Below are 25,583 nucleotides of genomic sequence, written 5' to 3'. Positions count from 1 at the left end.
CTGTCACTGGCTTTCTAGATCTAAGGAGAGTTGATATCACCATCTCCAAATATCCATTCTGCGTTAAGGTTGCACGCTCAACAGTCACTATGTAAGACCAAAGTGTTCTGGATTGTCTAATACTATGGGCTCCTGCGACAGAATGTTGTGGGGCAGCTGCAGTCTGAGGCAGCTGTCCTGCTGCAAGTGGACCAAATCTACATACCATGGGCAATGCAGTCATTCTGGGACGACGAGAACTACCAATCCCTGATGGTTTGCTATTCTGTGAATAACTCAGCCTATCATCAGCCATGGAGGGAACACATAAAGCAGTTCTCTTACTGGCCAAGGTTGTACGAGAGCATCCAATCCAATGCTTCCTGTCTCGAATCTTTGACTGAAAAACTGCAGGGCTTTCTTGTTGTCTGCTGATGTCATGAGATCAAACATTGGTCACCTCCAGTTTTTTACAATGAAGTTGAACGCTGATTGGGACAATGACCATTCATTCCCCTGGATCCAGCATCCACCTGCTGAAGTAGTCAGCTTCGTTATTGTCCATTCCCATTACGATCGCCTGTAGGTTGACCTCCGCCCACCGAAACAACAATTGGGCTTCTAGCTTCAGAGAAGAACTCTTGGTTCCCCCTTACCTGTTGACATATGCCACTTCTGTAGCATTGTCTGAGAATTTTTACTGCTGTGCCTTTCAGGTGAATCTGAAAGAATCAGGGAGCTAACCGAAAAGCTCTCAACTCCAGTCTGTTGATGGACCATATCTTCTGCAAAGGCAGCCATTGGCCTTGTCCTGAGTAACTCTTATAATGACCACCACAGCTGCTGAGACTAGCATCTGTTGTTAGTATCACCCATGAGTCTATGCGGCGAGGAATGCCTTTGGATAATGACTCAGGCCGGAGCCACCATTTTTAGCTCTGTCATGCCTCTGCCATCTGGGCTAACTCCTTTTGGAGTAAGTACGATGTCTAGGATCTGGCATCTGAACTTCAGTTTGTGTGGCTCTGGAAGAAACTCTCAGTCCACTGCTGTGTTGAACAGGATTCCCAGATACTTCAGACACTAGACAAGTCGATGAAGTCGTCCGTGCAATGTGCGGTGGCGGCAAAAATGGTGAACAGAATGCTAGGAATGATTAAGAAGGGGATCACAAACAGATCGGAGAAGGTTATCATGCCTCTGTACTGGGCCATGGTACACCCTCACCTGGAAACTGCATTCAGCACTGGTCGCCGTACATGAAGAAGGACACAGTACTACTTGAAAGGGTCTAGAGAAGAGCAACTAAAATGGTTAAGGGGCTGGAGGAGTTCGCATACAGTGAGAGATTAGAGAAACTGGACCTCTTCTCCCTTGGAAAGAGGAGACTGAGAGGGGACATGATCGAAACATTCAAGATAATGAAGGGAATAGACTTAGTAGATAAAGATAGGTTGTTCACCCTTTCCAAGGTAGGGAGAACGAGAGGGCACTCTCTAAAGTTAAAAGGGGATAGATTATGTACAAACCTAAGGAAGTTCTTCTTCACCCAGAGAGTGGTGGAAAACTGGAATGTTCTTCCGGAGGCTGTTATAGGGGAAAACAACCTCAAGGGATTCAAGACAACGTTAGACAAGTTCCTGCTAAACCAGAACGTACGCAGTTAGGGCATTGGTCTTTGACCTAAGGGCCGCCGTGGGAGCGGACTGCTGGGCACGATGGACCACTGGTCTGACCCAGCAGCGGCAATTCTTATGTTATGTTCTTAGACTGATACCAGGCTGCTCTTTCTGAAATTGATAATCCACCCTAGATCCTGTAAGAGCTGGACTACCTGAGCAACTGCCTGGTGGCAGTCCAGCAAAGAAGGTGCCCTGACCAGCCCAATCATCCAAGTAAGGCTGAATCTGGATTCTTGCCTTGTGCAGGTGGGCAGCTGCCACCACCATTAACGAAGGTGCAAGGCACATATACCAAACTGAGAGTTAGCATCAAGAACTGAAAATGTCTCTCTAGCACATGGAACCTGAACTGGGAATATGCAAGTCAGCCTCTGTCAGATTCAATGAGGTCAAAAATTTGCCCGGATCCAAAGCAATGACTGAGCTCATAGTTTCTATCTGGAATCTTGAAACCATCAAGGCCACAAAGACCGCCTTGAGATTTAGGACTGATCTCCAATCATCTGAATCTTTCTTGGGCATGAAGTATTTCCCTGAGCCTGAGTCTCTATCTGGAACCGGCTCTATAGCTCCAATTCTGTAACAGCCTTTGTATAGTCACACTGACTTTGACAGAATTCTCTGGTCTTCCTGCCAGAGAGTCCAAGAATAGATCTCCGAGTGTGCAATAAAATTTGAGCTTGTAACCTCTCAAATTATGGCCAGCATCCACTGATCTGAAGAAATCTGCACGCAAGTCTCCCAGAGCTCCAAAGGTCTCCCTCCTATGTGGGGGAGATCAGAGGTTGACCTGGCGCCATTGGAATTTCTTAGAATTGGCTGCTGAGCATACACCAGGAGTCTGAGCTCTCCTGAAGACACCAAATGTTTGTCTAGATCCTTGAAAGTATCTTTGTGATGAGTAACCTGTATATCCATAATGTGGTCTTCTGTAACCTTGAAAGGAACCACAATTGAAACTGCCTGATCCCCATGATTTAGTGTCTTTCAAGGATTTAGGATGATGGTCCTTTAAACTTGTCATCAGGTCATTCAGCCCTTGCCAAAGAGCATTAGCCCCTAAAAGGGGAATCTGCTCAAAGAAGCTTTAGATGTTAAATCTCCTGCCCACTGCCTGATCCAGAGCATTTTGTGGGTGGTGACTGTAAAAGTTAAGACTTTACTCATAACTCTAAGCATATCGTAGGTATCATCAGTCACATAATCCACCCCTGCCAAACGATAGGGGAGGGAGCACACCGCCTCTTCCATACCCAGATTCTGTATCAGATTCATACCACAAAAAATGCTGTGGCCACTGTCTGTGACTTATGACCCGCAGAGTGAGCTAAGCCCATGGCACTCCCTTTCATGCGCCCTGCGGCACATGGACACTTCTCAGGTGCCCATCTAGCACAAACTTGGCATGATATAGGGGCCAAACCACTTGAGGAGTCCATTACAATCAATTTAAACCAAAATCAAGATGGTTTGGAGGCAGATAAGAGAGGTTTTAAATTAAATTTGGGAAATACAAAATGGCTGCTGTGGCAGCTATTATGGTGCCAAAAACAGCCTGCAAGAGCAAAACTAAAATTCTAAAAATTGTCAAAAAAGGATTTGGGATGTGTGGAACCCTTGGGGCAACTTTAGAAACCCTTAGTTTTGCTTAATTCAGTCCTATCCCAATTTTACCTTAGACAGTAATGAGCTGTACTTACAGAAATGCTATGTGCTGTGCGCCTGCATCAGTTTCTCACTGCAGCTGGAAATGGAGAAGGAATTTCTGCCTCAAACAAGCAAGGGTGGCTCCCTGCCTTTTATTCAGGTTCAAAAATCTGAAACCCTCGAACCCTCATGCTCTCACATGATTTTTTAGGGTTGGGGGAAGAAGGCATTCAACCTCTGCCAAGCTTCCTGACCAGAAGCAAGGTCTAATCAGCCTGCGCTCAAGCACCTGACTCTGCAGGGGCGAGCACTGCTCCCCAAGGGACCGTCCCATGGTAAATTTGCCTATTTGTGCACATACACCATGTGCTAAAATAATTTCTCAGAATTTTCTCTAGGGGATCCATTTGGAGGCAGAAAGTGGGTGTAACAGCACTATCGTAATCAGCAAGTAAGGCATTGCCACATGCTAATTGATTAACAAGGGGTTAGTGCATGGGACCTTAGGGCCATATTCTGTAAATAGCCTATACCTTAAAAAGAAATATATAATAAATGTATGTTAAACTAGATCCTCTATGTATGTTAAGTTTGGATGAACACATTGTATTATATAAGTACATATGGGCAAGTTGCAACCTGTTTGACTATATATTATGTATGTTAACCTGTAACCCGTTCTGAGCTCGTTGGGGAGAACGGGATATAAAACAAATTTAATAAATAAATAAATAAATATCCCTGAGCTTCCAAGAATAGCACAGGCCAACTTTTTTAAAAGTGTTGTCCTCCTGGATACAGGCCCTGACGTCTGACCCTTCTCCCAGGCAGAGCTGTCCCAGGACTACTGTTAACCTCTTAGTAAAGGAAAGCCTTGAAAAAGTTTGGATTAAGACCCCAAAATAACAAATCTAGTACAGAGCAGAGGAAAAGACACATTCTGAACTGGCTTGTAGAAGTTAAGACTGAAGAGAGAGGGCACTGTCCACAGAAACAAAGAGGCAGAGCTGATGCCTTCTATAATCCAACTTGTGAGTTGGGGGTACACAAGCCATCGGTAAGGAATCGCATGCTGTTTGCACAGGAAATAAATATGCCGGTTCAGTTATTTTCATCCTACTGAATCACAGAAGCGTGTGCAGTCTGATCTTAAACTGCATGAGGAAAAGTAAATAAGTAGATTTCATTCTATTTCTAGAATATATGACCTTTCTCTCTAATACTTCTTTAGTTCTCAATTTGTGTTTCAGTGTCTTTACATGCTACATTAATTCTAAATCTGTTATCAATTCTAAATCTGTTATCAGTTGAAGTATTTAAACTCTTTACCTTCTCCTTGTGCTGATGGCTTGGCTGCTGGTGAAGCTACTCTTTTTAGGCTAGCCGTACTTTCTGAAGAAGTTGAATCAATGCTTGAAGAAGAGTAAAAAATATATACATGACATTTAGATATTTGTTTTCATATCTTTACAAGTGTGAACAGAAAGGCAGAGAATAGTCTTAAGAGTCCTTAAGCACATCATTTTCATAGAGTGTTTCTTAAGTGTTGAAAAGGGAATCTTTCTCAAGTACAGATAAATTAGTCAAAACAATGATTATTCAACAGGTACACATCCTTTCCCATAAGCAAGACATTCAACCAAGCAAAACGAGAGGATCTGCTGAAATGCAAGAAGCCGCAAGAAGAAATTAGGGCTTACTTGCTAATTTTCTTTCTTTTAGTCCTTCCAGACTGGCACAGATGGGTTTACGCTCTTCTACCAGCAGGTGGAGACTGAGAACACACTGAGGACTAGATTCTCAAAATACCGCGTCAAAAGATGACCTGGTAGCAAATTTTAAAAAGTGAGTCATTCTCCAAAAAAACATTCATATAAATGAGGTTGGCAGAGAGTAGTGAAGACTCTCTAAATTTGCATGTGCCCATCGCTGGTGATAACGATGGGCACATGTGCAGAAAAAAAATGCAAAAAGGACCCCCCCTCACAAAAACACAACAGGAGAGATGATCAATCTCTCCCACTGCCAACCAAACATCCCCCCCAAGCAGTGGGAGAGATGCCCACTCTCTCCCGCTGTCAAGTGAACCACCCCACCCTCCAACAGCAGGAGATGCCCATTCTTTCCTGCTGCCACACAACACCCACCCTGCCTCTGACCCCTCTCCCCCATACCTTGAATTAGATGGCTGACCGGATGGATGCCTACTCCCTCCAGCCAGCTGGCCTGCCTCTTCAAAATGGGCCTTCCCCTCCCTGGCAACATCCTGGGATGCACTGGGAAGAGCCTTAGGCGTCTGGGCCAATCAGAGCCTCAGGCCGTTCCCTGGTGCATCCTGGGATACACCAGGGAGAGGCTTGAGGCTCTGACTGGCTCGAACGCCTAAGGCATCCCAGGAAGGGGTCTAAGGCTCTGATTGGCCTGAATGCCTGAGGCCCCTCCCCGGTGCATCCCAGGATGCACCAGGGAGGGGAAAGCCCATTTTGAAGAGGAGGGCCAGCTGGCTAGAGGGAGTAGGCATCCATCCAGTCAGCCATCTAATTCAAGGTACGGGGGAGAGGGGTCAAAGACAGGGGGGTGTTGTGTGGCAGCGGGAGAGAATGGGCATCTCTCCCGCTGCTGGGTGGGGGGTTCGTTTGGCAGCAGGAGAGAGTGGGCATCTCTCCTGCTGCAGGTGTAGGGGGGGTGTTGTGTGGCAGGTAACAGGTAAGACCTAATTTCTCTTCTTTAGTGTCCCTTCAGACTGGCACAAATGGATAGGACATACCAAAGCATAACCCATCATGGATGAGAGCCTTGAAGGGCCACCACAAGAACTTGCTTGCAAAAAAACAGCGTCCCGACACGCCTGAATGTCCATTTGACAGTGATGCACAAAAAAATGCAGAGAAGACCAAATTGCAGCCTTACAGATATCCACCAATGGTACAAGAGATCTCTCTGCCCAGTATGCCACTTGACCCCATGTGGAATGAGCTTTGAGAAAGTCCACTTGACCCCGTGTGGAATGAGCTTTGAGAAAGTCCGGAACTGGCTTCTCCTGAAGAAGGTACACCAAAGCGATAGCCTCCTTGATCCATCACACAATTAAAGTTTTAGAGGCACCCTCCCTCTTATGTCTGCCCGCTAGGAGAACAAAAAGATGATCTGATCATTGGAACTCCTGAGTCCTTTTCACGTTAAGTGCGAAGGACCCTGCAGACATTCAATTTGTGTAACTGCTTCTGCTCCAAAGTACCCTCCCAACTACTCAAAACCAGAAGGGCAACTGCCTGATTCAGAAAGGAACAGACCGCAGCACCACACACTCCCTCAAAAATTCCAAGAAGGGAGCTCTACAAGATTAGGCTTGCAACTCTGACACACATCTTGCAGAAATAATGGCAACCAGAAATACCACCTTCAAAATAAGATATGCAGGAACTCAGAGGATCAAAAGGAGGATGAATCGGCACCGAAAAGACCAGATTGAGATTTCAGGCCAGAACTGAAGGACGAACCAGAGGCCGGATCAACCACAGCTCTCAAGAAATGGATCACACCAGGAAGAGACAACAACCGTTGACTGTGTGAATGCCCCCTAAAGGAAGACAAAACAGCCACTTGAACCTGCAAGGAAGACCCAGCAAGGCTTCACTCCAGGCCATTCTTCAAAAACACATGCAGAGGAACCACCAACCGAGAGGAACACCAGTCCTCGAAGAGGAATGAGATATACACATAAGCCCGAGAAGTTGAGAACCTCTGAGACTCCAAAAGAGTAGAGACCACCTTATCTGAATATCCTTTCTTTCTTAGATTTTGCCTTTCAAGAGCCAATTTGTAAGACAAAAAAACCCCGGATCGAATGTAAGGATGGGACCCTGAGTCACAAGGTCGCTTAAGGGGGGCAGAGGAAGGGGGTCTGCCATGAGAAGATGGACCAGATCCCTGTACCATGGACCACTAGACCAATCTGGAGCTACTAGGATCACACGGCCTGCGTGATGTGCAATGCCAAGAACTCTGCCCACCAGTGACTACGAAGAAAGACATAAAACAGGCTGTCCATCAGCTAATCCTGCACCAGAGCATCCAGCCCCTCAACCTAATTATCTCTGTGCCAACTGAAGAACTTCTGCATCTTGGAGTTGAAATGTATAGCCATGAGATTCATCAACGTCTGACCCCATGATCAAACTATCAGATCAAAGGCCTTCATCCCAAGGCACTATTCACTGGGATCCAGCACATGATGACTAAGGAAATCCACCTGGATATTGCCCATTCTCCCTATGAAGGAAGCCGAGATGTCCAAGTGAGACTCTGCCCATTCCAGACGACTCTTGGTTCCCCCGTCGATTGACATAGGCCACTGCCGTGGCATAGTTGGAGAGAACCAAACAGCTTTGCCTTCCAGGAAGGACTGGAAGGCCACAAGCACTAACCAAATGGTTCTGGTTTCTAGTACGTTGATCGACTATGAGGACTCCTCTGGTGACCAGCTGCCCTGAGCTGAATGATTGAGATACTGGTCTCCACAGCTGAGAAGACTGGCATCCGTAAGAAGAACCGTTCACTGGAGCTGATCCAAATTCACCCCCTGGACCAGATTATGGGACTGAAGTCACCAGAACAGGCTGCTACAAACTAGCCCACGAAGGGGAACCGGAGTGGCTAAATCACGAACCTGCAGGGACCACTTCTGAAGTGCAGACTGAAAGGAGGGGGGGGGGCATGTGAGCGCACAACCACTGAACATAAGAGCATAAGAATTGCCATACAGGGACAGACTGAAGGTCCATCAAGCCCAATATCCTGTTTCCAACAGAGGCCAACCCAAGTACCTAGAGATCCCAAGTAGCAAAGCAGATTCTATGCTGCTTATCCTAGGAATAAGCAGTGAATTTCCTAAAAAAAAAAAAAAAAGCAGTGGATTTCAATAATGGCCTATGGACTTCTTTTATGAAATTATCCAAACCTTTTTAAAACCCTGCTAAGCTAACTGATTTCACCATATTCTCCAGCAACGAATTCCAGGGTTTAATTATATGTTGTGTGAAGAAATATTTTCTCTGGTTTGTTTTAAATCTATTACTTAGTAGCTTCATTGCATGCCCCCTAGTCCTAGTATTTTTGGAAAGAGTAAACAAGTGATTCACATCTACCCTTTCCACCTCACTCAGTATTTTATAGATCTATAGCATATCACCCCTGAGCCTTTTCTTCTCCAAACTGAAGAGCCATAGTCACTTTAGCCTTTCCTCATAGGGAAGTTGACCCATCCCTTTTATCATTTTTGTCACTCTTCTCTGTACCTTTTCTAATTCCGTTATATCTTTTTTGAGATACGGCGACCAGAACTGCACACAGTATTTAAGGTGCGGCCGTACCATAGAAAAATACAAGGGCATTACAATATTTTCATCTTTGTTTTCCATTCCTTTCCTGATAATTCCTAACATTCTATTTGCATTCTTAATAGCCGCTGCACATTGAGCTGACGGTTTCAAAGTATCCTCAACAATGAGACCGTCATCGACCCCAAGATTTGAAGAAACTCCTGCACCTGGGGGCAACGAAAACCCACAAGGGAACAAATTTGCGACTAACTTCTGCACCTGGGCAGGAACACCCCAGGAAGAAACACCCTCCCCAAACTGGTGTCAAAAAGAACTCAGATATTCTAAGCATTGAGACAGAACCAACCAACTCTTGGAAAGGTTGACTACCTAGCCCAAAGACTGCAGCAATTCCATGACACAGGCCGTGACCCGGGAGCTCTCCTAGAAGGACTTTGCTCGAATCAACCAGTCATCCAGATAAAGATGAACCAAAATGCCCTCCTTGCGCAAGGCTACTGTTACCTCTACCATAATCCTGGTGAAGATATGTGGAGCCATGGCCAGACCAAACGGAAGTGCACAGAACTGATAATGCTTTCCCAAAATTGCAAAGCAAAGGAACTGCTGATGAGATTCCCAAATTGGGATATAAAGGTAGGCCTCCATCAGGTCGAGAGAAGTCAGAAACTCCCCGGGCTGAACTGCTAAGATCATAGACTTTAGGGTCTCCATATGAAAAGAAGGGACCCAGAGCACCCAGATCACGCCCTTTAGATTCAAGATAGGATGAAAAGACCCCTCTTTCTTGGGCACCACAAAGTAAATGGAGGACCTCCTGGTACGAATCTATTTAAGGGGCAAAGAAACCACTGCCTTGAGCTCCACCAACCTCTGAAAAGTCTGACGAAACGCCCACTTCTTCCAAGGGGAATGACAAGGGGAAGAGAGAAAAAGATCTGGCAAAGGCCAATTGAATTCAAGAGCATACCTGTCTCAAATCACTTCCAGGACCCACTGATCTGATGTTATCTTGGTCCACCCCTGGTAAAACTCCTGTAACCGGGCTCCCAAACACCGTCATTGTGCAGGTTGAGAGGAGGAGGAGAAGTCCCATACCCCCCAGCGGGCACCCCAAAAGGACATACGCTGAAAAAAATTATCCCTGGAGGAAGAACCCACAGCAGAAACCCTGCCAGGGCAATACCAATGAAACACACGAAGACGACCTCAGCCCAATCCTCCTCTACAAACTGGCGAGGCCTGTCCTCTGGCAACCGAGGCACCCTGGAATCACCTAAACTCTGCACCAGCAGATACGAGAACATTTGACAGTTTGAATCTGTATGTAAGATGATGCTTTGAGGTTTTGTTCTATTTAGGTCTGTTTTTTCTTAATTTACGGAGTTCCTTTCTATTTTATGATATGTTTGTAAACTGCTTAGACCTGTCGTAAGATTGAGTGGTATAACAAGTTTTAATAAAACATAAAAGAGCCCTTAAAGGGAAATTTGCTGAGCTTGGATTTGGAGGCTGAGTCCAAACACGGAGCCACAAAGTACGTCTTGTAGCCATCCCTAAGGCCATAGTTCGCAGCAAATTGTACATGGCATCCGAAAGATAAGAAGAGCCAAGCTCAATCTTAGCGACCTCCTATCTAACACATGCTTGTCCCACCTGAAGCATACCCTGGCCACTAAACTACCACAAATCGCCACATGGACCGCCAAAGCAGCTACATCAAAATTCTGCTTAAGAAGAGAGTCCATCTTTTGGTCCTGGGGGCCCCTCAAGGCCGAGCCCCCTTCTACTGGAACCGTATGCCATTTGGAAATGGCCAAAACCACTGAATCCACAACTGGTGGACATAAGGAGTCCCTGTCAGAATCAGGAATAAGATAGACCGCACCAGCCGAAAAGGGTATCTGGGGTCTTCCACTGTGCATGCATAACATCCGTCCGAATACCTCAAAGAGAATCCACCACTCGAGGGGCCTCTTTAGACTTTTTTTCAAAACGCAAAACAGATGACCTTCCCTGAGGTTGAAAACACTGAAGAGACCTGAGAAAAAAAAACAGCTGCGAAAAGGGAATCCCCAGAAAACCCTGACGTGACAGCATGGGAATCCCCAGTGCCTCTGGTAGTAAGGGAACCCCGGGCCTCTCCAATGGCAGCAGCAGCGACAGCTGGGGAAGCACCATAGCCTTTGGCAGTTGGGGAATCCTGGGCCTCCTCAATGCCCATGGTCAACTCTCCCTTCGCGGTTATTGAGGAATCCCTCTTGTTGACTCACGAAGCCGATCCCGATGAGGGTTTCCCTTCGCATGGCTGTGAGCAAAAAGAATGTCAACCGTACTGAGACCTGATCATTTCTTAGGCTGAGAAGTGCTAATAGTGAATCACAAGGCAGGCTCAATTCAGACACCGGTTAGCTAGAAGGAAGAAAAATGAATGAATGAAAGGGATCCCTTCAAACTGGCACCAAAAAAAAAAATCAATGGCTCTACCTCTGTTAGGGTTTTTTTTTTTTTTTTTGTAAACTTTAATGCTTAAGGGAGCAGACCCCACTGGCTCTCCAAGCTGTAGTCTGTGCTCTTAGGCAAGGTGTACAGCTGACGAAGCACCTCTAACTAAAAATTGGAGAGGTGAGGGAATGGGAGGGGGGGGGGGAAGAACTCAGCCACACAAGTTTGATATCCCTGAGGTTTAAAGGGACCCAAGCTCAATCCGGGTAATAAAAGGTCAGAAAGTCCCAGCCTATCCTCTCCAACAGTCCCTAAGACAAGGCCTAGAAATAGAACATAACTGCACAGGCTTACCACCTCCACCTGCTGGAGACTGAGAACAGACTGATTCTAAGAGGGACTGCACAGCCCACTTGTATTGCTGACAGAATTCAGTGTGTTCTCAGTTTCCACCTGCTGGTAGAGGATCGTAAACCCATCCGTCTATGCTGGTCTGGAGGGATGCTAAAGAACATTTATTAAAGAGTTTCCATCAACATTTCTTCATTTTGTACCCAAAGTCAAAATCTAGAGAGCTCGGAAGGACTCTAAAATGCCTATTTAATTTAATTATACTTGACAATGTTTTTTTGTTTTAATGGTTTCAGGGCTGGATTTAAGATGTTGGCAATGATAAGCAGAAACAGAGAAAAGTGAGAAGAGGAGGTTTCTCTTCCCAAGACCAGAGATCATGGTCCTAGAGTAAGTAGCATTGGGCTCCTGACAAGCCCAGCAATTGGTGCCTTTAAATTTGGTGTACTGGGTGGTTCCCTACGTAGTCTATGCCTGACCACATCATCTCAAGTTAACACTTTCTGAAATTAAACAGAAATCAAATACCTTGTTGATTTCCTCATGGGGCCTGAAATGAGCTTGACATAGGATTTTGGAAACCAGCCTTTCTGACCCTGGACTTCTCCAAACCACCACATGTCCTGCTGTTCCAGAACAGTGATGACATCGTTTTTGTTAAAGTTCAGATGGTTGTCTTTCTTGGCTCTCCATGGATACAAAGCTTGGGCCTGGAGTCCCTCCACCTTCTCGCCCTTATTTGGATATGAAGAACTACATCATATACTTATACTCTTGGTTAGAAAACAATCTAAAGCATGATTACTACAGATTCACTTTTTCATCTACACAAGTGGTAACATTCATCCCATGGTTATCAGTAGTTTTTAAGCTGCTTACAGCCACAGGCTAAACTAAGTCCAGATAATCAATGCCAGGCCATGTCCAAACAGTGGTATTGAATATCCAAATTATAGTGGTCACCCAGAAATTCAGACAGGTGTGTAGTTAGCTTGGCAGATAAAGTTAGGACAGCTCTTTGGCCATCCTAACTTTATCCACTTAGCTGGACTGAATATCACCATTAACTGGTTAAGAGCTGGCTCTACACCCAAACCACTTCAGTACTCAACAGACAGTGTCTGCGCTGTCATAGGCAATATTAAGTGGCACTAACTGCTTAATTGCTTCTGAATATTACTGGATAATCAGCACAGGTTTATTTATTTATTTATTTTTCAGTAGTAGCTCAAGGTGTGTTACACTCAGGTTTAACTGGGTGAGCTTTTCCTTCTCTTAAATTCAGCCACTGAGTATTTAAACACACAAAAAAAGTTAAATTTCTCTCTCTCTTTAAATGAAAGGGCACATCTGCTTAAAAAAAAAAAAAAAGGTGCTAATGGTGAATGTACAGGAATCAATACTGCAACTCATTTCACCAGATCACCAGACCACAAAACAAACAAAATAAGCTTGATCAATACATCTGGCACTTTGGTACAGATTCTAAGGACTAAAGGTGCAATGAAATGAAAGATTAGATTCTTACCTTTACTAATCTTCTTTTTTGTAAATCCACACTTTATTCCGGGACCAGTGGGTTATTTCCGTCTACCCACCAGGACTTTGTAGGAAGCCTCAAACACCTCCCCCTCTTACCTCATCACTATCCCTGTAAGCATCAGTTAGTCTTAAAGCAGCCAAGAACATCTGTAGAGGATAACAACAAGAGAGAGGGGAATGGGGAAACTCCCCAGCAAGTAAGTCAATTCTGCTCATATCAACAAATGCAAAACAGCAACAAAGAAAAACGAGAGAACAGGTCATGAAACATTAGAAACCTGAATGACAAAACAGAGCAATAAGGAGACACAACCTGCACTATCAGAAGGGGGTGCCTGAACTAGCCCTACCCTCCCACCCCCAAACTAAATGCTAAACCCATTCTGATGGCACACTTATAAAGGCTGGTAAGAAAACAGAAATTCATCTTATCAGTACTTGGAAAGGCAGACAATTGGTGAATCAGCAGGTTATAGGGTGGGTTCCCGGAATAAAGTTTGGATTTACAAGAAAGAAGATTAGCAAAGGTAAGAAACTAATCTTACTTTCTTGTAAAAATTCCCCTTTATTCCGGGACCAGTGGGACGTAACAGAGTAGTCCTGAAAAATCAGGGTGGGACTGATAAGCCCACTGCCAAAACAGAGGCACCAAAAGATGAATCCTTCTTGGCCGCCACATCGATCCTGTAAAACTTGGTGAACATATGCAAAGAGGACCAGGTAGCGGCCCTGCAAATATCATCCAGAGAAACAGCCTAAGACACTGCCCAAGAGGACAAAACACCTCTGGTAGAATAAGCCCGCACCGGAAGGAAGGGCTTCTTTCCAGCCACCACGTAAACCGTGGAAATGGCCATATGGATCCACCTGGAAATTGTGGTCAAAACAAAAGGCGGTCAAGAGGTGAATCTTGTTGATGACCTCCAGGTACCACAACAAGATCCTGTGCACATCCAATGACCGCAACACCCGGTCCTGCTCCCTCGAACTAGAGGAAGCAAAAGCAGGAAGTTGGACTTCCTGATTCACATGGAAAGTGGAAATCACTTTCAGAAGAAAAGATGGAATAGTGCACAACATCACACTGGAATCAGTAATATGCAGAAAAGGATCCCGGCAGGAGAGAGCCTGAAGCTTCGAAGCCCTACAGGCTGAGGTAATAACCACCAGGAAGACCATCTTGATTGTGAGATCCATAAAAGATACCAGCTCTAGAGGCTCATAAAGAGGACGAGCCAGAGAATGGAGAACCAGGTTAAGATTCCAAGTTGGACAGGGAAGGTGCAACAGAGGCTAAGTTGCAGACTGCCTGGTTAGAAAACTGGCCACATCTGGATGAGCTGGCAATAAGCCCTTCAGATGGCGGTAAATCTACTTTGATTAATTCAGTGGTCCAAAATGTGCTATAAGCTATACTCTTCCTACAGTACATTTTGGACTGCTGAATTAATCAAAGCAGATTTGCTGATATGGGTTGGAGATTTGAAATGACTGTGCTGACATACAGTCAAACCTCGGTTTGTGAGTAATGCGGTTTGCAAGTGTTTTGCAAGATGAGCAAAACACTCAAGCAAATCATGCCTTGCAAACCAAGCATTAACTTGATTTGCGAGCCCCCTCCCTGAGAACCAGCATGCCCCCATGGCAGTTGAAGAACACTGGGCTAAGTCATGGGCCAGACCCTGCCCATCTCCACCCCAGACCCCTCCCCCATAATACTACTAATTGTAACACCATTTTTTCCATTCATTTTTCATATATATATATATATATATGTGTGTGTGTGTGTGTATATATATATACACACACACACATACACAATATAATCGTATTAACAATACATAATGGTTAACCACAAAATTAAACTACACAAAGCACACTGTATGCTTCTCAATATTCATTCTTACCAGAACACAGATAACCCCCATGAAAATATAGGACCAAAAACTAAAAGTACTAATATATACAAGATGCAAGACTCTGCATGCAGTACAACCCCAGAGGAAAAGAAACAAATGCATTTCTTCCTAAACAGACAGATGTAAATCAATCACTAAATTCAAAAATAAAATCATTCCCCCTACTGCTGTTGTCTCCCTCCCTCCATGTTGTGCCTTGCCTTCTGGCCTGCTCCCGCCTGGCTGTTTTATGCCTCCCCCCCCGGTGTTATCTTTGGGCTGGTTCCCTCTTCCTCAGTGCAGCTGTGCACAAAGCTGTGGGCAGCAGTGCGTCCCGCGCCTCATCTGAAAGCCTTCCCTCTGATGTTGCAATGTCAGAGAGAAGGCTTCCGGGTCAGGCACAGGACGCGCGTAGGGGGTCTCTGCCCACAGCTTTGTGTACTGCATCACTGAAGAAGAGGGAGCTGACCTGAAGAGAATGCTGCAATGATCGCACTGTGGACCGGCGGCTGAAGAACACTGTCTTGGGCCTGATGCACGTGCCGGCCCTGTGGACCGGCAGGAAATTTCTGCGGACTGGCACCGGTCCACGGACTGGTGGTTGAAGAACACTGTATTATATAGGTGATCCTCTCTAGTGAGTATTCTATTGATAATAATTTGGAGGATCTAGTTTCTAATAGATATACTCCCGCATTATTTAATTGGAGTATTTGCTACAAGGCATCAACTATATAATCCACTTCCAAGAATATAAATCCAAGTCACGGAACACCAGTGTTAGGATCATGGTGCAGCTTAGAATTGCATGCCCGAGCCACAAAAGAAAAGGCCATCAAATCAAACAGACATTTAAGGACAAAATCCACACATCGGTCTTGAACATCCTTCAGGTCTACTCCCCCGTCACTGGGGAAAGAAGTGTGCTTGGTGACCTGTGCCATCAAGGAATCTACCTTAGGGGAAGCAAAGCACTTGTTAAAGGCATCCGCCATGGGATAAAGCCGTGCCATGGTGCAAGCATATTTCAAGGGACCCTCAGGAGTCTTCCAGATGTCTGTAAGAATCCGAACGAGGTCAGGATGATCATGAAAAGAGGTGGATTGTGACCTCTGGTCACTCATGAGGGAACATTCTGCAGGTACAGGCTGTTTAGACTGCAGCTTTAATTCCTGGAGAGGTTCAGAGATCAAATCCATAAGATGTGTGTGCTTTAAAAATCTGCGCACACACCTCCCCCAAATCAGGGGCTCTGCACTGATCCTAGAGATCTGCGGCTGCCGCGGTGCCCCCTTGCGAAAGCAGAAGTGTGGAAAGCATATCTGGTGCAACTGCGGACACTACCGGCTTATCTGACAGCACCCCTGAGGGAAGGCAATAGAAAAGATCCTGGTCCACAAGAGCAGGGGTCCCTGTGACCGGCATGGAGGCCAACGGGAGACAGACAGAGACATTTTAGCCAAGTATGCCTGATAAAGCATATTAACAAAATCAAGGGAAAAACCATCCTCCGCGACGAGAGTTGACCCCTGCGCACTAGTTTTGGACTGTTTGGTGGATTTACGAGGTTAATCTCCTGAGACGCACTTGTGTTTTGCTTGAGCGTCGCCTGCACACTCCTTAGGGACCCCCCAACACCATTTTTGTGGGAATCAGGGCAGAAGGTGCTAAAAGACCCTCTTTGGGGGCTGAAGGCACTGCATCTAGGCAAGCCTTGCACCTCTTGTGAGCTGCAGTGCACATGAAACACAGCTGTGCATCAGGCAGCCATCCACCGCAAATGAGGCATGAATCTATCTGCCCTGGGGAGGCCATCTATGTGGTTTTCTTGCAAAAACGAAGCTGGCAAGTGTAAAAAAACTAACTTTAAATTCAAATCGGGAAAAATCCAAGATGGCCACCGCGAGTGCCAATTTTGACTAAAAATAGCCTGGAACAAATACAGGAACCCTCAAAAAATGGCAATTTTAGGATTTTAAGGGTGGGGTAGAGCATGCAGGGAAACCACCCAAAAACCCCTTTTAAGGACCCCCCCAAATCGCTGAATCAGGCTGTCAGCCTGTACTCACTGTGACATGCTGAATGAAACATTGCAGACAGAGCTGAAACAGCTCATAGGGAGATCCTCTGCCTCAAATTGCTGGAAAGCTGGACTTTGATTCTTCTGATTGCCCTACCGGCTGGTTGACCATGGCCGGGTACCTCCGCCACCACACAGCCTGCGTTTTATTTTTTATTTATTCAATTTTCTATACCATTCTCCCAGGGGAGCTCAGAACGGTTTACATGCATTTATTCAGGTACTCAAGCAGTTTTCCCTCTAACGTACCTGGGACAATGGAGGGTTTGACTTGCCCAGGGTCACAAGGAGCAGCATGGGTTTGAACCCACAACCTCAGGGTGCTGAGGCTGTAGCTTTAACCACTGCGCCATACTCTCCCCTTTTACCCACTAGTGGACAAACCTGGGGTGAGCAAGCTCCCAAGGGAACGGTCCCTGAGCCCCGATTTGATGTGCAGGCTTGTCCAGAGGGTTTACTGACAAGCAGGGAACCCCCAGAAGCAGACTTTTCCAAAGGTCTGTGATCTCCTGCAGTCAGAGCTGTCCCTGCAGGGAACTTCAGTAGCAAAAGGGCAAAATCCTTGAATGCAAAGACTGATTTTACGCAAAATAAAACATAAGCAGAAAAGACAAGCCTGGCTTGTAGGAAGGAAAACTGATGCTTACAGGGACAGCGATAAAGTAAGAGGGGGAGGGGTTTAAGCCTCTGAAGTTTGAGGCTTCCTATAAAGTCTTGGCGGGAAGACAGAAATAACCCACTGGTTCCGGAATAAAGTGGGATTGTACAAGAAATATATAAAAGACATTCAAGACAACTTAAGGACAATTTTCAAACAGTCTACACTTGTAGAGGGTAATATTGTAACAAGGCACCTAGGTTAATTAGACAGGAAGGCATCTATTTTATAAAGACACTAATATATAATATAATGTAGATGCCTTTATAAAATACTAAAACAAATCCTGTAGAAACAGCACCTGGATTGAAAGCATAGACATTTACACCTCCTTGGGTGTATGAGGAGGTACTAAAAAGTTCTCAGCCTAACCAGCTTCCTAAATTCTGAGTGTTATTTTGCAAAGTGCCAATTTGCAGAATCATAATGCTATGTTTATGACATTGTTTCAGATCATTGATTGAACCATGTCAACGTAAAATGTAGAATTTCCAGTGTGGAACTCCAAGCCGTCATGAAGTTCCTATTCCTGCAGAAGAAAACTCCAAAGGAAATCCATGAATGTATGATGCAAACATTGAGTGACAAATGCCCATCATACTCCACAGTGAAGAAGTGGTGTGCAAACTTTCAGTGTGGAGATTTTGTGACTGAGGATGCAGCAAGGTCTGGGAGACCTCAAATGATGTCAACTCCAGAAATTGTTGACCATGTCTATGACCTGATTTTGGCAGATCGGCAAATATCAGCTAAAACAATTGCTGAGACACTACAGATATCCATAGAACGTGTTGGGTGTATAATCTATGAGCAGCTGGGTATGCAGAAGCAGTCAGCCAAGTGGGTGTCCAAATGTTTGAATGCTGATGAGAAACAACATCGAGTGGACACTTCCAAGTTGATTTTGCAGTATTTTCAGCATGCTGGTACCAACCTTTTAGAACGACTAGTTACTGTTAATGAAACATATTTACACCACTATGATACTGAGACAAAACACAGGTGGCACACAGGTTCTCCAAGGCCAAGGAAATTCAAGACCCAAAAGTCAGCAGAAAAGGTCATGGCCACAGTGTTTTGGGATCAGGAAGGTGTTGTAAGGAGAAATTAGGTTCTTACCTGCTAATTTACTTTCTTTTAGCTTCTCCAGACCAGTAGAGGTTAACTTTACGAATGGGTATATATCTAATCATGACCAGCAGGTGGAGACTGAAAACAAAACTTTGGGACAGTATATCCTAGCCCCTCCTCTCTATTTCCCTCAGTCTGCCGAATAGCCAAGCAGAACCAAGAACTGGAAAACAACAGAGAGAAAAAACAATACTCCGAAAGGAGTAACAAGTAACAAACCCAAAATGCTGTTGGAAAATGCAGAAGAGAAATTCCCGAAGGAAGAATGTCCCCACAGCTCGCCAGCTAAGCCAGCCGAGCCACAGCCGCTGTTCTTCAATTCTCCCCGGCCCTAGAAAAATACTAGAACCCGCAGCAAAAACCAAAAACTGCCCGCGCAACAGCCCCAACAACAACAACAACAGACAGGGTGGGGACCTCTACTGGTCTGGAGAAGCTAAAAGAAAGTAAATTAGCAGGTAAGAACCTAATTTCTCCTTCTTTAGCACTCTCCAGACCAGTAGAGGTTAACTTTACGAATGGGACGTACCAAAGCAGTCCCTCTCACGGGCGGGACCCCCGAAGGGCCGATACCAGTACACGCTCACCGAACACCGCGTCCCGACGCGCCTGCACATCAACCCGATAATGACGGACAAAGGAATGCAAGGAGGACCAAACCGCAGCCTTACAAATATCCACAGGGGGCACGAGCGACGACTCAGCCCAAGAAGCCGCCTGACCCCGTGTGGAATGAGCCTTGAGAAACTCCGGAACCGGCTGCTGTTTCAGAAGATAAGCGGAAGCAATCGTCTCCTTGATCCAGCGCGCAATAGTAGCCTTAGAAGCGCCAGCTCCCCGACGAGAACCCGCCAGGAGGACAAAGAGATGATCGGACTTCCGGAATTCCTGGGTCCGCTGCACATAAGAGCGAAGGACCCGACCGACATCCAACTTGCGCAGCTGCCGTTGCTCAGAAGAGCCCTCCCGACTACCCAAGACCGGGAGAACCACCGATTGATTGACATGAAAAGGAGAAACAACCTTAGGCAGAAAGGAAGGAACAGGCCGCAAGACGACCCGTTCCCTAGAAAACTCCAAGAAGGGAGTCCTACAAGAGAAAGCCTGCAGCTCAGAAACACGCCTAGCAGAAGTAATGGCCACCAAAAAGACCGCCTTCAAAGTAAGGTCCTTCAAAGAACAGTCGTCCAAGGGCTCGAAAGGCGGACGCACCAAAACAGAGAGAACCAGATTAAGATCCCAAGAGGGAACCGAGGGCCGAAGGGGAGGCCTAAGCAACTTGGCCGCCCGCAAAAACCGAATCACATCAGGAAGCGCCGATAAACGCTGACCTGACACCAACCCTCGAAAAGCCGACAGGGCCGCAAGCTGAACCCGGAGAGAAGACCAAGCCAGGCCTCTATCCAGGCCATCCTGCAAAAAACTCCAGAATGGAAGGCAGAGAAGCGCGAAAAGAGGTCACTCCCCGCGCCCGACACCATTCCTCAAAGAGACGCCAAACCCGCACATAAGCCCGAGAGGTAGAAAGCCTCCGGGACCCCAACAGTGTAGAAATCACCTTGTCTGAATATCCCTTCTTGCTAAGGCGACCCCTTTCAAGAGCCATGCCGTAAGACAGAAGGGAGACGGGTCGAACATGGGAATGGGACCCTGCCTCAGAAGGTCGTCCGAGAGAGGCAGAGGAAGAGGATCCGCTACCAGGTGCCTCACCAGATCCGCATACCACGGACGGCGAGGCCAATCCGGCGCCACCAGCACCACCAAACCCGGATGGTAAACAATGCGAAGAAGCACTCTGCCCACCAGCGGCCAAGGAGGGAACACATACAACAGCCCCTCCGTTGGCCACGGCTGGACCAGAGCATCCAGACCCTCGGCCAGACCGTCCCTGCGACGACTGAAGAAGCGGGGCACCTTGGCGTTGCCACCCGTGGCCATCAGGTCCATCAGGGGCTGCCCCCAAGCCTGCACTATCAACTGAAGCGCCTCGGCGCCGAGACACCACTCTCCTGGATCTAGGAAGTGACGACTGAGGAAGTCTGCCTGAACGTTGTCTACTCCGGCTATATGAGAGGCCGAGAGGTCCAGCAGATGGGATTCCGCCCAAACCATGAGCAGAGCCGCCTCCTGCGCCACCCGAGTGCTCTTGGTGCCCCCCTGACGATTGACATAAGCCACCGCCGTGGCATTGTCCGACAGCACTCTGACTGACTTGCCCCGCAACAGGGAGTGGAAAGCCAACAGCGCCAGACGGACCGCTCTGGTCTCCAACACGTTGATCGACCAGGCGGCCTCCTCCGCGGACCAGGTGCCCTGAGCTGAGTGACCCAAACACTGAGCCCCCCAACCCAGGAGACTCGCATCCGTCAGGAGCACCGTCCACTGCGGGAGATCCAGACCCACCCCCTGAACTAGGTGAGGGGTCTGGAGCCACCAACGCAGACTGCAGCGCGCCAAGCCTCGTAGGGGAACCGGAACATCCATCCCGTGCCTCTGGGGAGACCACCTCCGGAGCAGAGCATACTGGAGAGGACGCATGTGGGCCCGCGCCCACCTCACCACGTCCAGGGACGCCGCCATCGACCCCAAGACCTGGAGGAAATCTCGCGCCCGAGGACACCGGGACGCCAAAAGCAGGCGAATCTGAGATTGCAATTTGCTCACCCGGCCCTCTGGGAGGAAGACCTTCCCCAAGGAGGTGTCGAACAGCACCCCTAGGTACTCCAGACGCTGAGCCGGGACCAACCGACTCTTGGCAAGGTTGACCACCCAGCCCAGCGACCGGAGAAACTCCACCACCCGAGCAGTAACCCGGGAACTTTCCTGCAACGACTTTGCCCGAATTAACCAGTCGTCCAGGTAGGGGTGTACCAGGATGCCCTCCGACCGCAAGGCTGCCGCGACGACCACCATCACCTTGGTGAACGTCCGCGGAGCCGTGGCCAGCCCAAAGGGAAGCGCACAGAACTGAAAGTGCCGACCCAAGATCGCAAAGCGCAGGAAACGCTGATGAGAGGCCCGAATGGGAACATGCAAGTAGGCCTCCGTCAGATCGAGAGAAGTGAGAAACTCCCCCGGCTGAACCGCCAGAATGACCGACCGCAGAGTTTCCATACGGAAAGAGGGAATCTTGAGAGCCCTGTTGACCCCTTTCAAATCGAGGATGGGCCGAAAAGTCCCCTCCTTCTTGGGCACCACAAAGTAAATGGAGTACCTGCCCGTGCCCCACTCTGGAGGGGGCACCGGAACAACTGCCCTGAGATCTATCAAGCGCTGAAGGGTCTGGCGAAAAGCCTGCGTCTTCACCGGAGTCTGACATGGAGAAGCGAGGAAAAAATCCGGCAGAGAGCGGGCGAACTCCAGGGCATAACCGTCCCGCACCACCTCCAGGACCCACTGATCGGACGTGATCTCGGCCCATTTGGGGCAAAAAATCTCGCAGCCGGGCCCCCACCGGAACCAAAGGGGGCGCCGGCAAGGCGTCATTGTGCAGGACGGGAAGCGGGGGAACCGGCGGAGGGATTCCCTGCCCCCCGACGGGCCCCCCGAAAGGGCTGCGTGCGCTGGAAGAACCGACCCCGGGAAAAACCCGGAGACTGGAAAGAAGCAGCCCCACGCCCCGGGCGATACTTGCGAAAATCCCGCAAACGCCCCCGGGCCGCACCCCCCCCGAGACGCCGGGCGGGCACGGTCCTCCGGCAGACGGGGAACTTTCGAGTCCGACAGAGTCTGAATCAACTTATCCAAGTCCTCTCCAAACAAAAACGACCCCCGAAAGGGAAATTTAGTAAGCTTAGCTTTGGACGCAGCATCCGCCGCCCAAGCGCGCAGCCACAACACACGCCTTGCGGCCACGCCAAAAGCCATAGACTTAGCCGAGCTCCGCACCAAGTCATAGAGAGCATCTGAGAGGAATGAGGCCGCCATCTCAATCTTCGCAACCTCCTGATCCACCAGAGACCAGTCGTCAGACTCTCGATCCAAGACCCGCTCCGCCCACCGAAACACGGCGCGAGCGACCAGTCCCCCACAAATAGCCGCCTGGACCCCAAGGGCCGAGACCTGAAAATTTTGCTTAAGGAGGCCCTCCAATTTGCGCTCCTCAGGGTCTCGCAAGGCAGAACCGCCCTCAACAGGCACGGTATGCCGCTTGGAAATCGCCGAGACCACCGCATCCACGACCGGCGAAGCTAACGTAGCCCGATCCCCTTCAGGAATGGGATACAGGCGAGCCATGCTGCGCGCCAGCCGAAACGGCGTCTCCGGCGTTTTCCACTGCTCCAGAATAATATCCCGAATATCCTGATGCATAGGAAAAGAGCGGGAAACGGAACGGATCCCCCGCAACAGGGGGTCCCCCACACGCGGAGTCTCCGGCGGCGCGTCCTCAAAACGCAAGACCGAAGAAACCTGCTGAATAAGGTCAGGCAGCTCATCTTTCTGAAAAAGACGCACCACAGACGCCTCGTCACTGGAGAACGGGAAATCCGACAACCCGCCGCCAGCTTCCGTCCCCTCCAGAGAGTCCTGGAATTCCTCAGAAGGGTCCAGGTCCTCCTCCAAACCGACCCGATCCTCCGACCACAAATTCTCGTCCCACGACACCCGCGGACGCTTGGACAAGGTAGGCGGCGGAGGGGACGTCACGCCAGACGAAAGAGGCAAAGCCGCAGGAAGCGCGGAGGAAAAACCACCCCCCGAGACCCCCTGGGCGCAACCGGGACCCCCAGCCGCCTGAAAATAGGCTCTGCATAAAGAAAAGAAAAAATCAGGAGAAAACCCCCCCGAGGGTCCCAAGGGACTCCCTGCCACAGCAGGGGACCCAGCAGAACCTTGCCCCTGCATAGTCAAAACAGGGGGAAGGTCACCTGAGGTGGAAGACAAAATGGAGGGGCCAGACAGAGAAGATGGCGGTTTTCCCGCCAAAAAAGCTCCCTCCATAGCCTGAAGCGGCTGAGAAACCTGAATAGTCTCAGCCGCTAAAGCAGGCAAGCCGGCATCAGCTGTCAAAAAATCAGCTGAGAGGGAATCCTCTACAACCCGACCGTCGGCGGTCTGGGGATTCCCTCCGTGGGCGGACGGAGAAGACCGGGCTTCGCCACCGTTCCCTGCCGACTCGCGAGGCACCATCGGCGGGGAGCTCTGGGCGCCTGCAGCCGCTGCCGACGGAGCTCCTCCACCGCCCCGGCCTGAACACCGCTTGCACAGGCCGGCCGCGAGTGCCTCGCGTCTGGAGCACAATGAGCACTTTTTCCCTTTAGAAGTGCTCATTGCTCCATACGCGACCTAGCTGTAAAAAAGTGCCGGTTAGTTGAAAAAATACAGTAAAATACAGTTTTCTTAAAGGGATACAACCCTCCAGACCAGCACTACCTCAGGATTTTTTTTTTTTTTTTTTACAGAACAGACTCCACAGGCTCTCAAAGCAATAGTCTTGCTTGATTTAGGGGGCAAGGCTTATTGCTGAGGCTCCTCTAAAAAAATGTGGGGAGGTGGAGGAAGTGGGGGGAGGGACCCCGCTCGTGACCCGCCGGGTTTGACACCCCCGAGGTCGGACGAACCCCCAAACAGAGTCCGTCCAAGCTCCGTCCGGCTAAAAACAGGGACAAAAAACACCTTAAACAAATTCCAACAGCCCTACCAAGGGAGATGGGTACAGATCACTCAACACCTGCTGGAGACTGAAAGAAGACTGAGGGAAATAGAGAGGAGGGGCTAGGATATACTGTCCCAAAGTTTTGTTTTCAGTCTCCACCTGCTGGTCATGATTAGATATATACCCATTCGTAAAGTTAACCTCTACTGGTCTGGAGAGTGCTAAAGAATGACTATTTTCCGAGGGGCCAAACAGTTAATGCAGAATATTAGTATAACTTGCTGTGCCGATTAAAGGAGGCATTGAAAGAAAAAAGGAGAGGGAAGCTGCAGAAAGTTCTATTTTTGAAAGACAATGCACCTACTCACAAGGCTGGCAAAACAATGGATGTTTTGACGCAGTTGGGGTTTCAGTTAGAGAGTTGCGCGGGGACAGAAATCCCACCCGTCCCCGCCAAAGTCCCACCCGTCCCCGTGAGGACTCCCACCCGTCCCCACCCGTCCCCGCGAGGAATCCCTCCGTCCCCACCCGTCCCCGCGAGGAATCCCCTCCGTCCCCACCCGTCCCCGCGAGGAATCCCCTACGTCCCCGCCTGTCCCTATAAACTACAGAAATAGTTATTTCATTTAATTATGCTACTGAATTAAAGGCTCTGGTAGAAACCCATTTAAAAATAAGCAAAAAGACTTTATTAATTTGGAAATATTAATTGGGAAGAATACATACTTTGTAAACGGGTTTCTATCAGAGCCTCTAATGTTTATAAATTTTTATCAACACAACTAATATACTACTTTATCCTTAAGCAAAAAAAAAAAATAATAATAATTTTTTTCCTACCTTTATTGCCTGGTTTCTGCTTTCTTCATGTTCTCATTCAATTCCTTCCATCCACTGCCTCTCTTCTCTCTGTGTCTTCCATTTGCTCTGTTACTGTGCCTCTCCCTTTCTCCCCCCTCCCAAATTGGTCTGGCACCCATCTTTTTCCCTCCGCTCCCCCCATAGTCTGGCACCTCTGTCTTCTTCCCTGCCAGCGTCTTCTTCCCATTCCCTCTTCCCCATTTCCTTTCAGTGTCCTTCTCCCCCACCATCTTTCCCATGTCCTGTCAGGCAGCATCCTTCTCCCCTCTCTGCCTTCCCCATGTCCTTTCAGCGGCCTTCTCCCCCCTCTGTCTTCCCCATGTCCTTTCAGTGGCATTCTCCACCCCTTTGTCTTCCCCAGTGCTTTCAGG

The 25,583-nt window shown here is 48.2% G+C and overlaps 1 protein-coding gene across 2 annotated transcripts in view; it reads right to left on the bottom strand.

Moving 5' to 3' along the window:
- The window catches only part of ITSN1 (intersectin 1), a 412,894-nt gene that overhangs the window by 112,459 nt on the left and 274,852 nt on the right, over positions 1-25,583 (bottom strand). For both annotated transcript variants that reach the window (XM_033949572.1, XM_033949571.1), the window contains exons 23-24: positions 11,975-12,180; positions 4,638-4,720 (exon numbers count right to left, since the gene is read on the bottom strand). In XM_033949572.1, the coding sequence (XP_033805463.1) occupies positions 4,638-4,720; positions 11,975-12,180 (289 nt within the window). The remainder of the gene's footprint in view (positions 1-4,637; positions 4,721-11,974; positions 12,181-25,583) is intronic.

Source organism: Geotrypetes seraphini, chromosome 6 (assembly GCF_902459505.1).
Source record: "Geotrypetes seraphini chromosome 6, aGeoSer1.1, whole genome shotgun sequence".
NCBI lineage: Eukaryota > Metazoa > Chordata > Amphibia > Gymnophiona > Dermophiidae > Geotrypetes > Geotrypetes seraphini.
The sequence above is the reverse complement of the archived record's forward strand: the minus strand, read 5'-3'. Positions and strand labels throughout refer to the sequence as shown.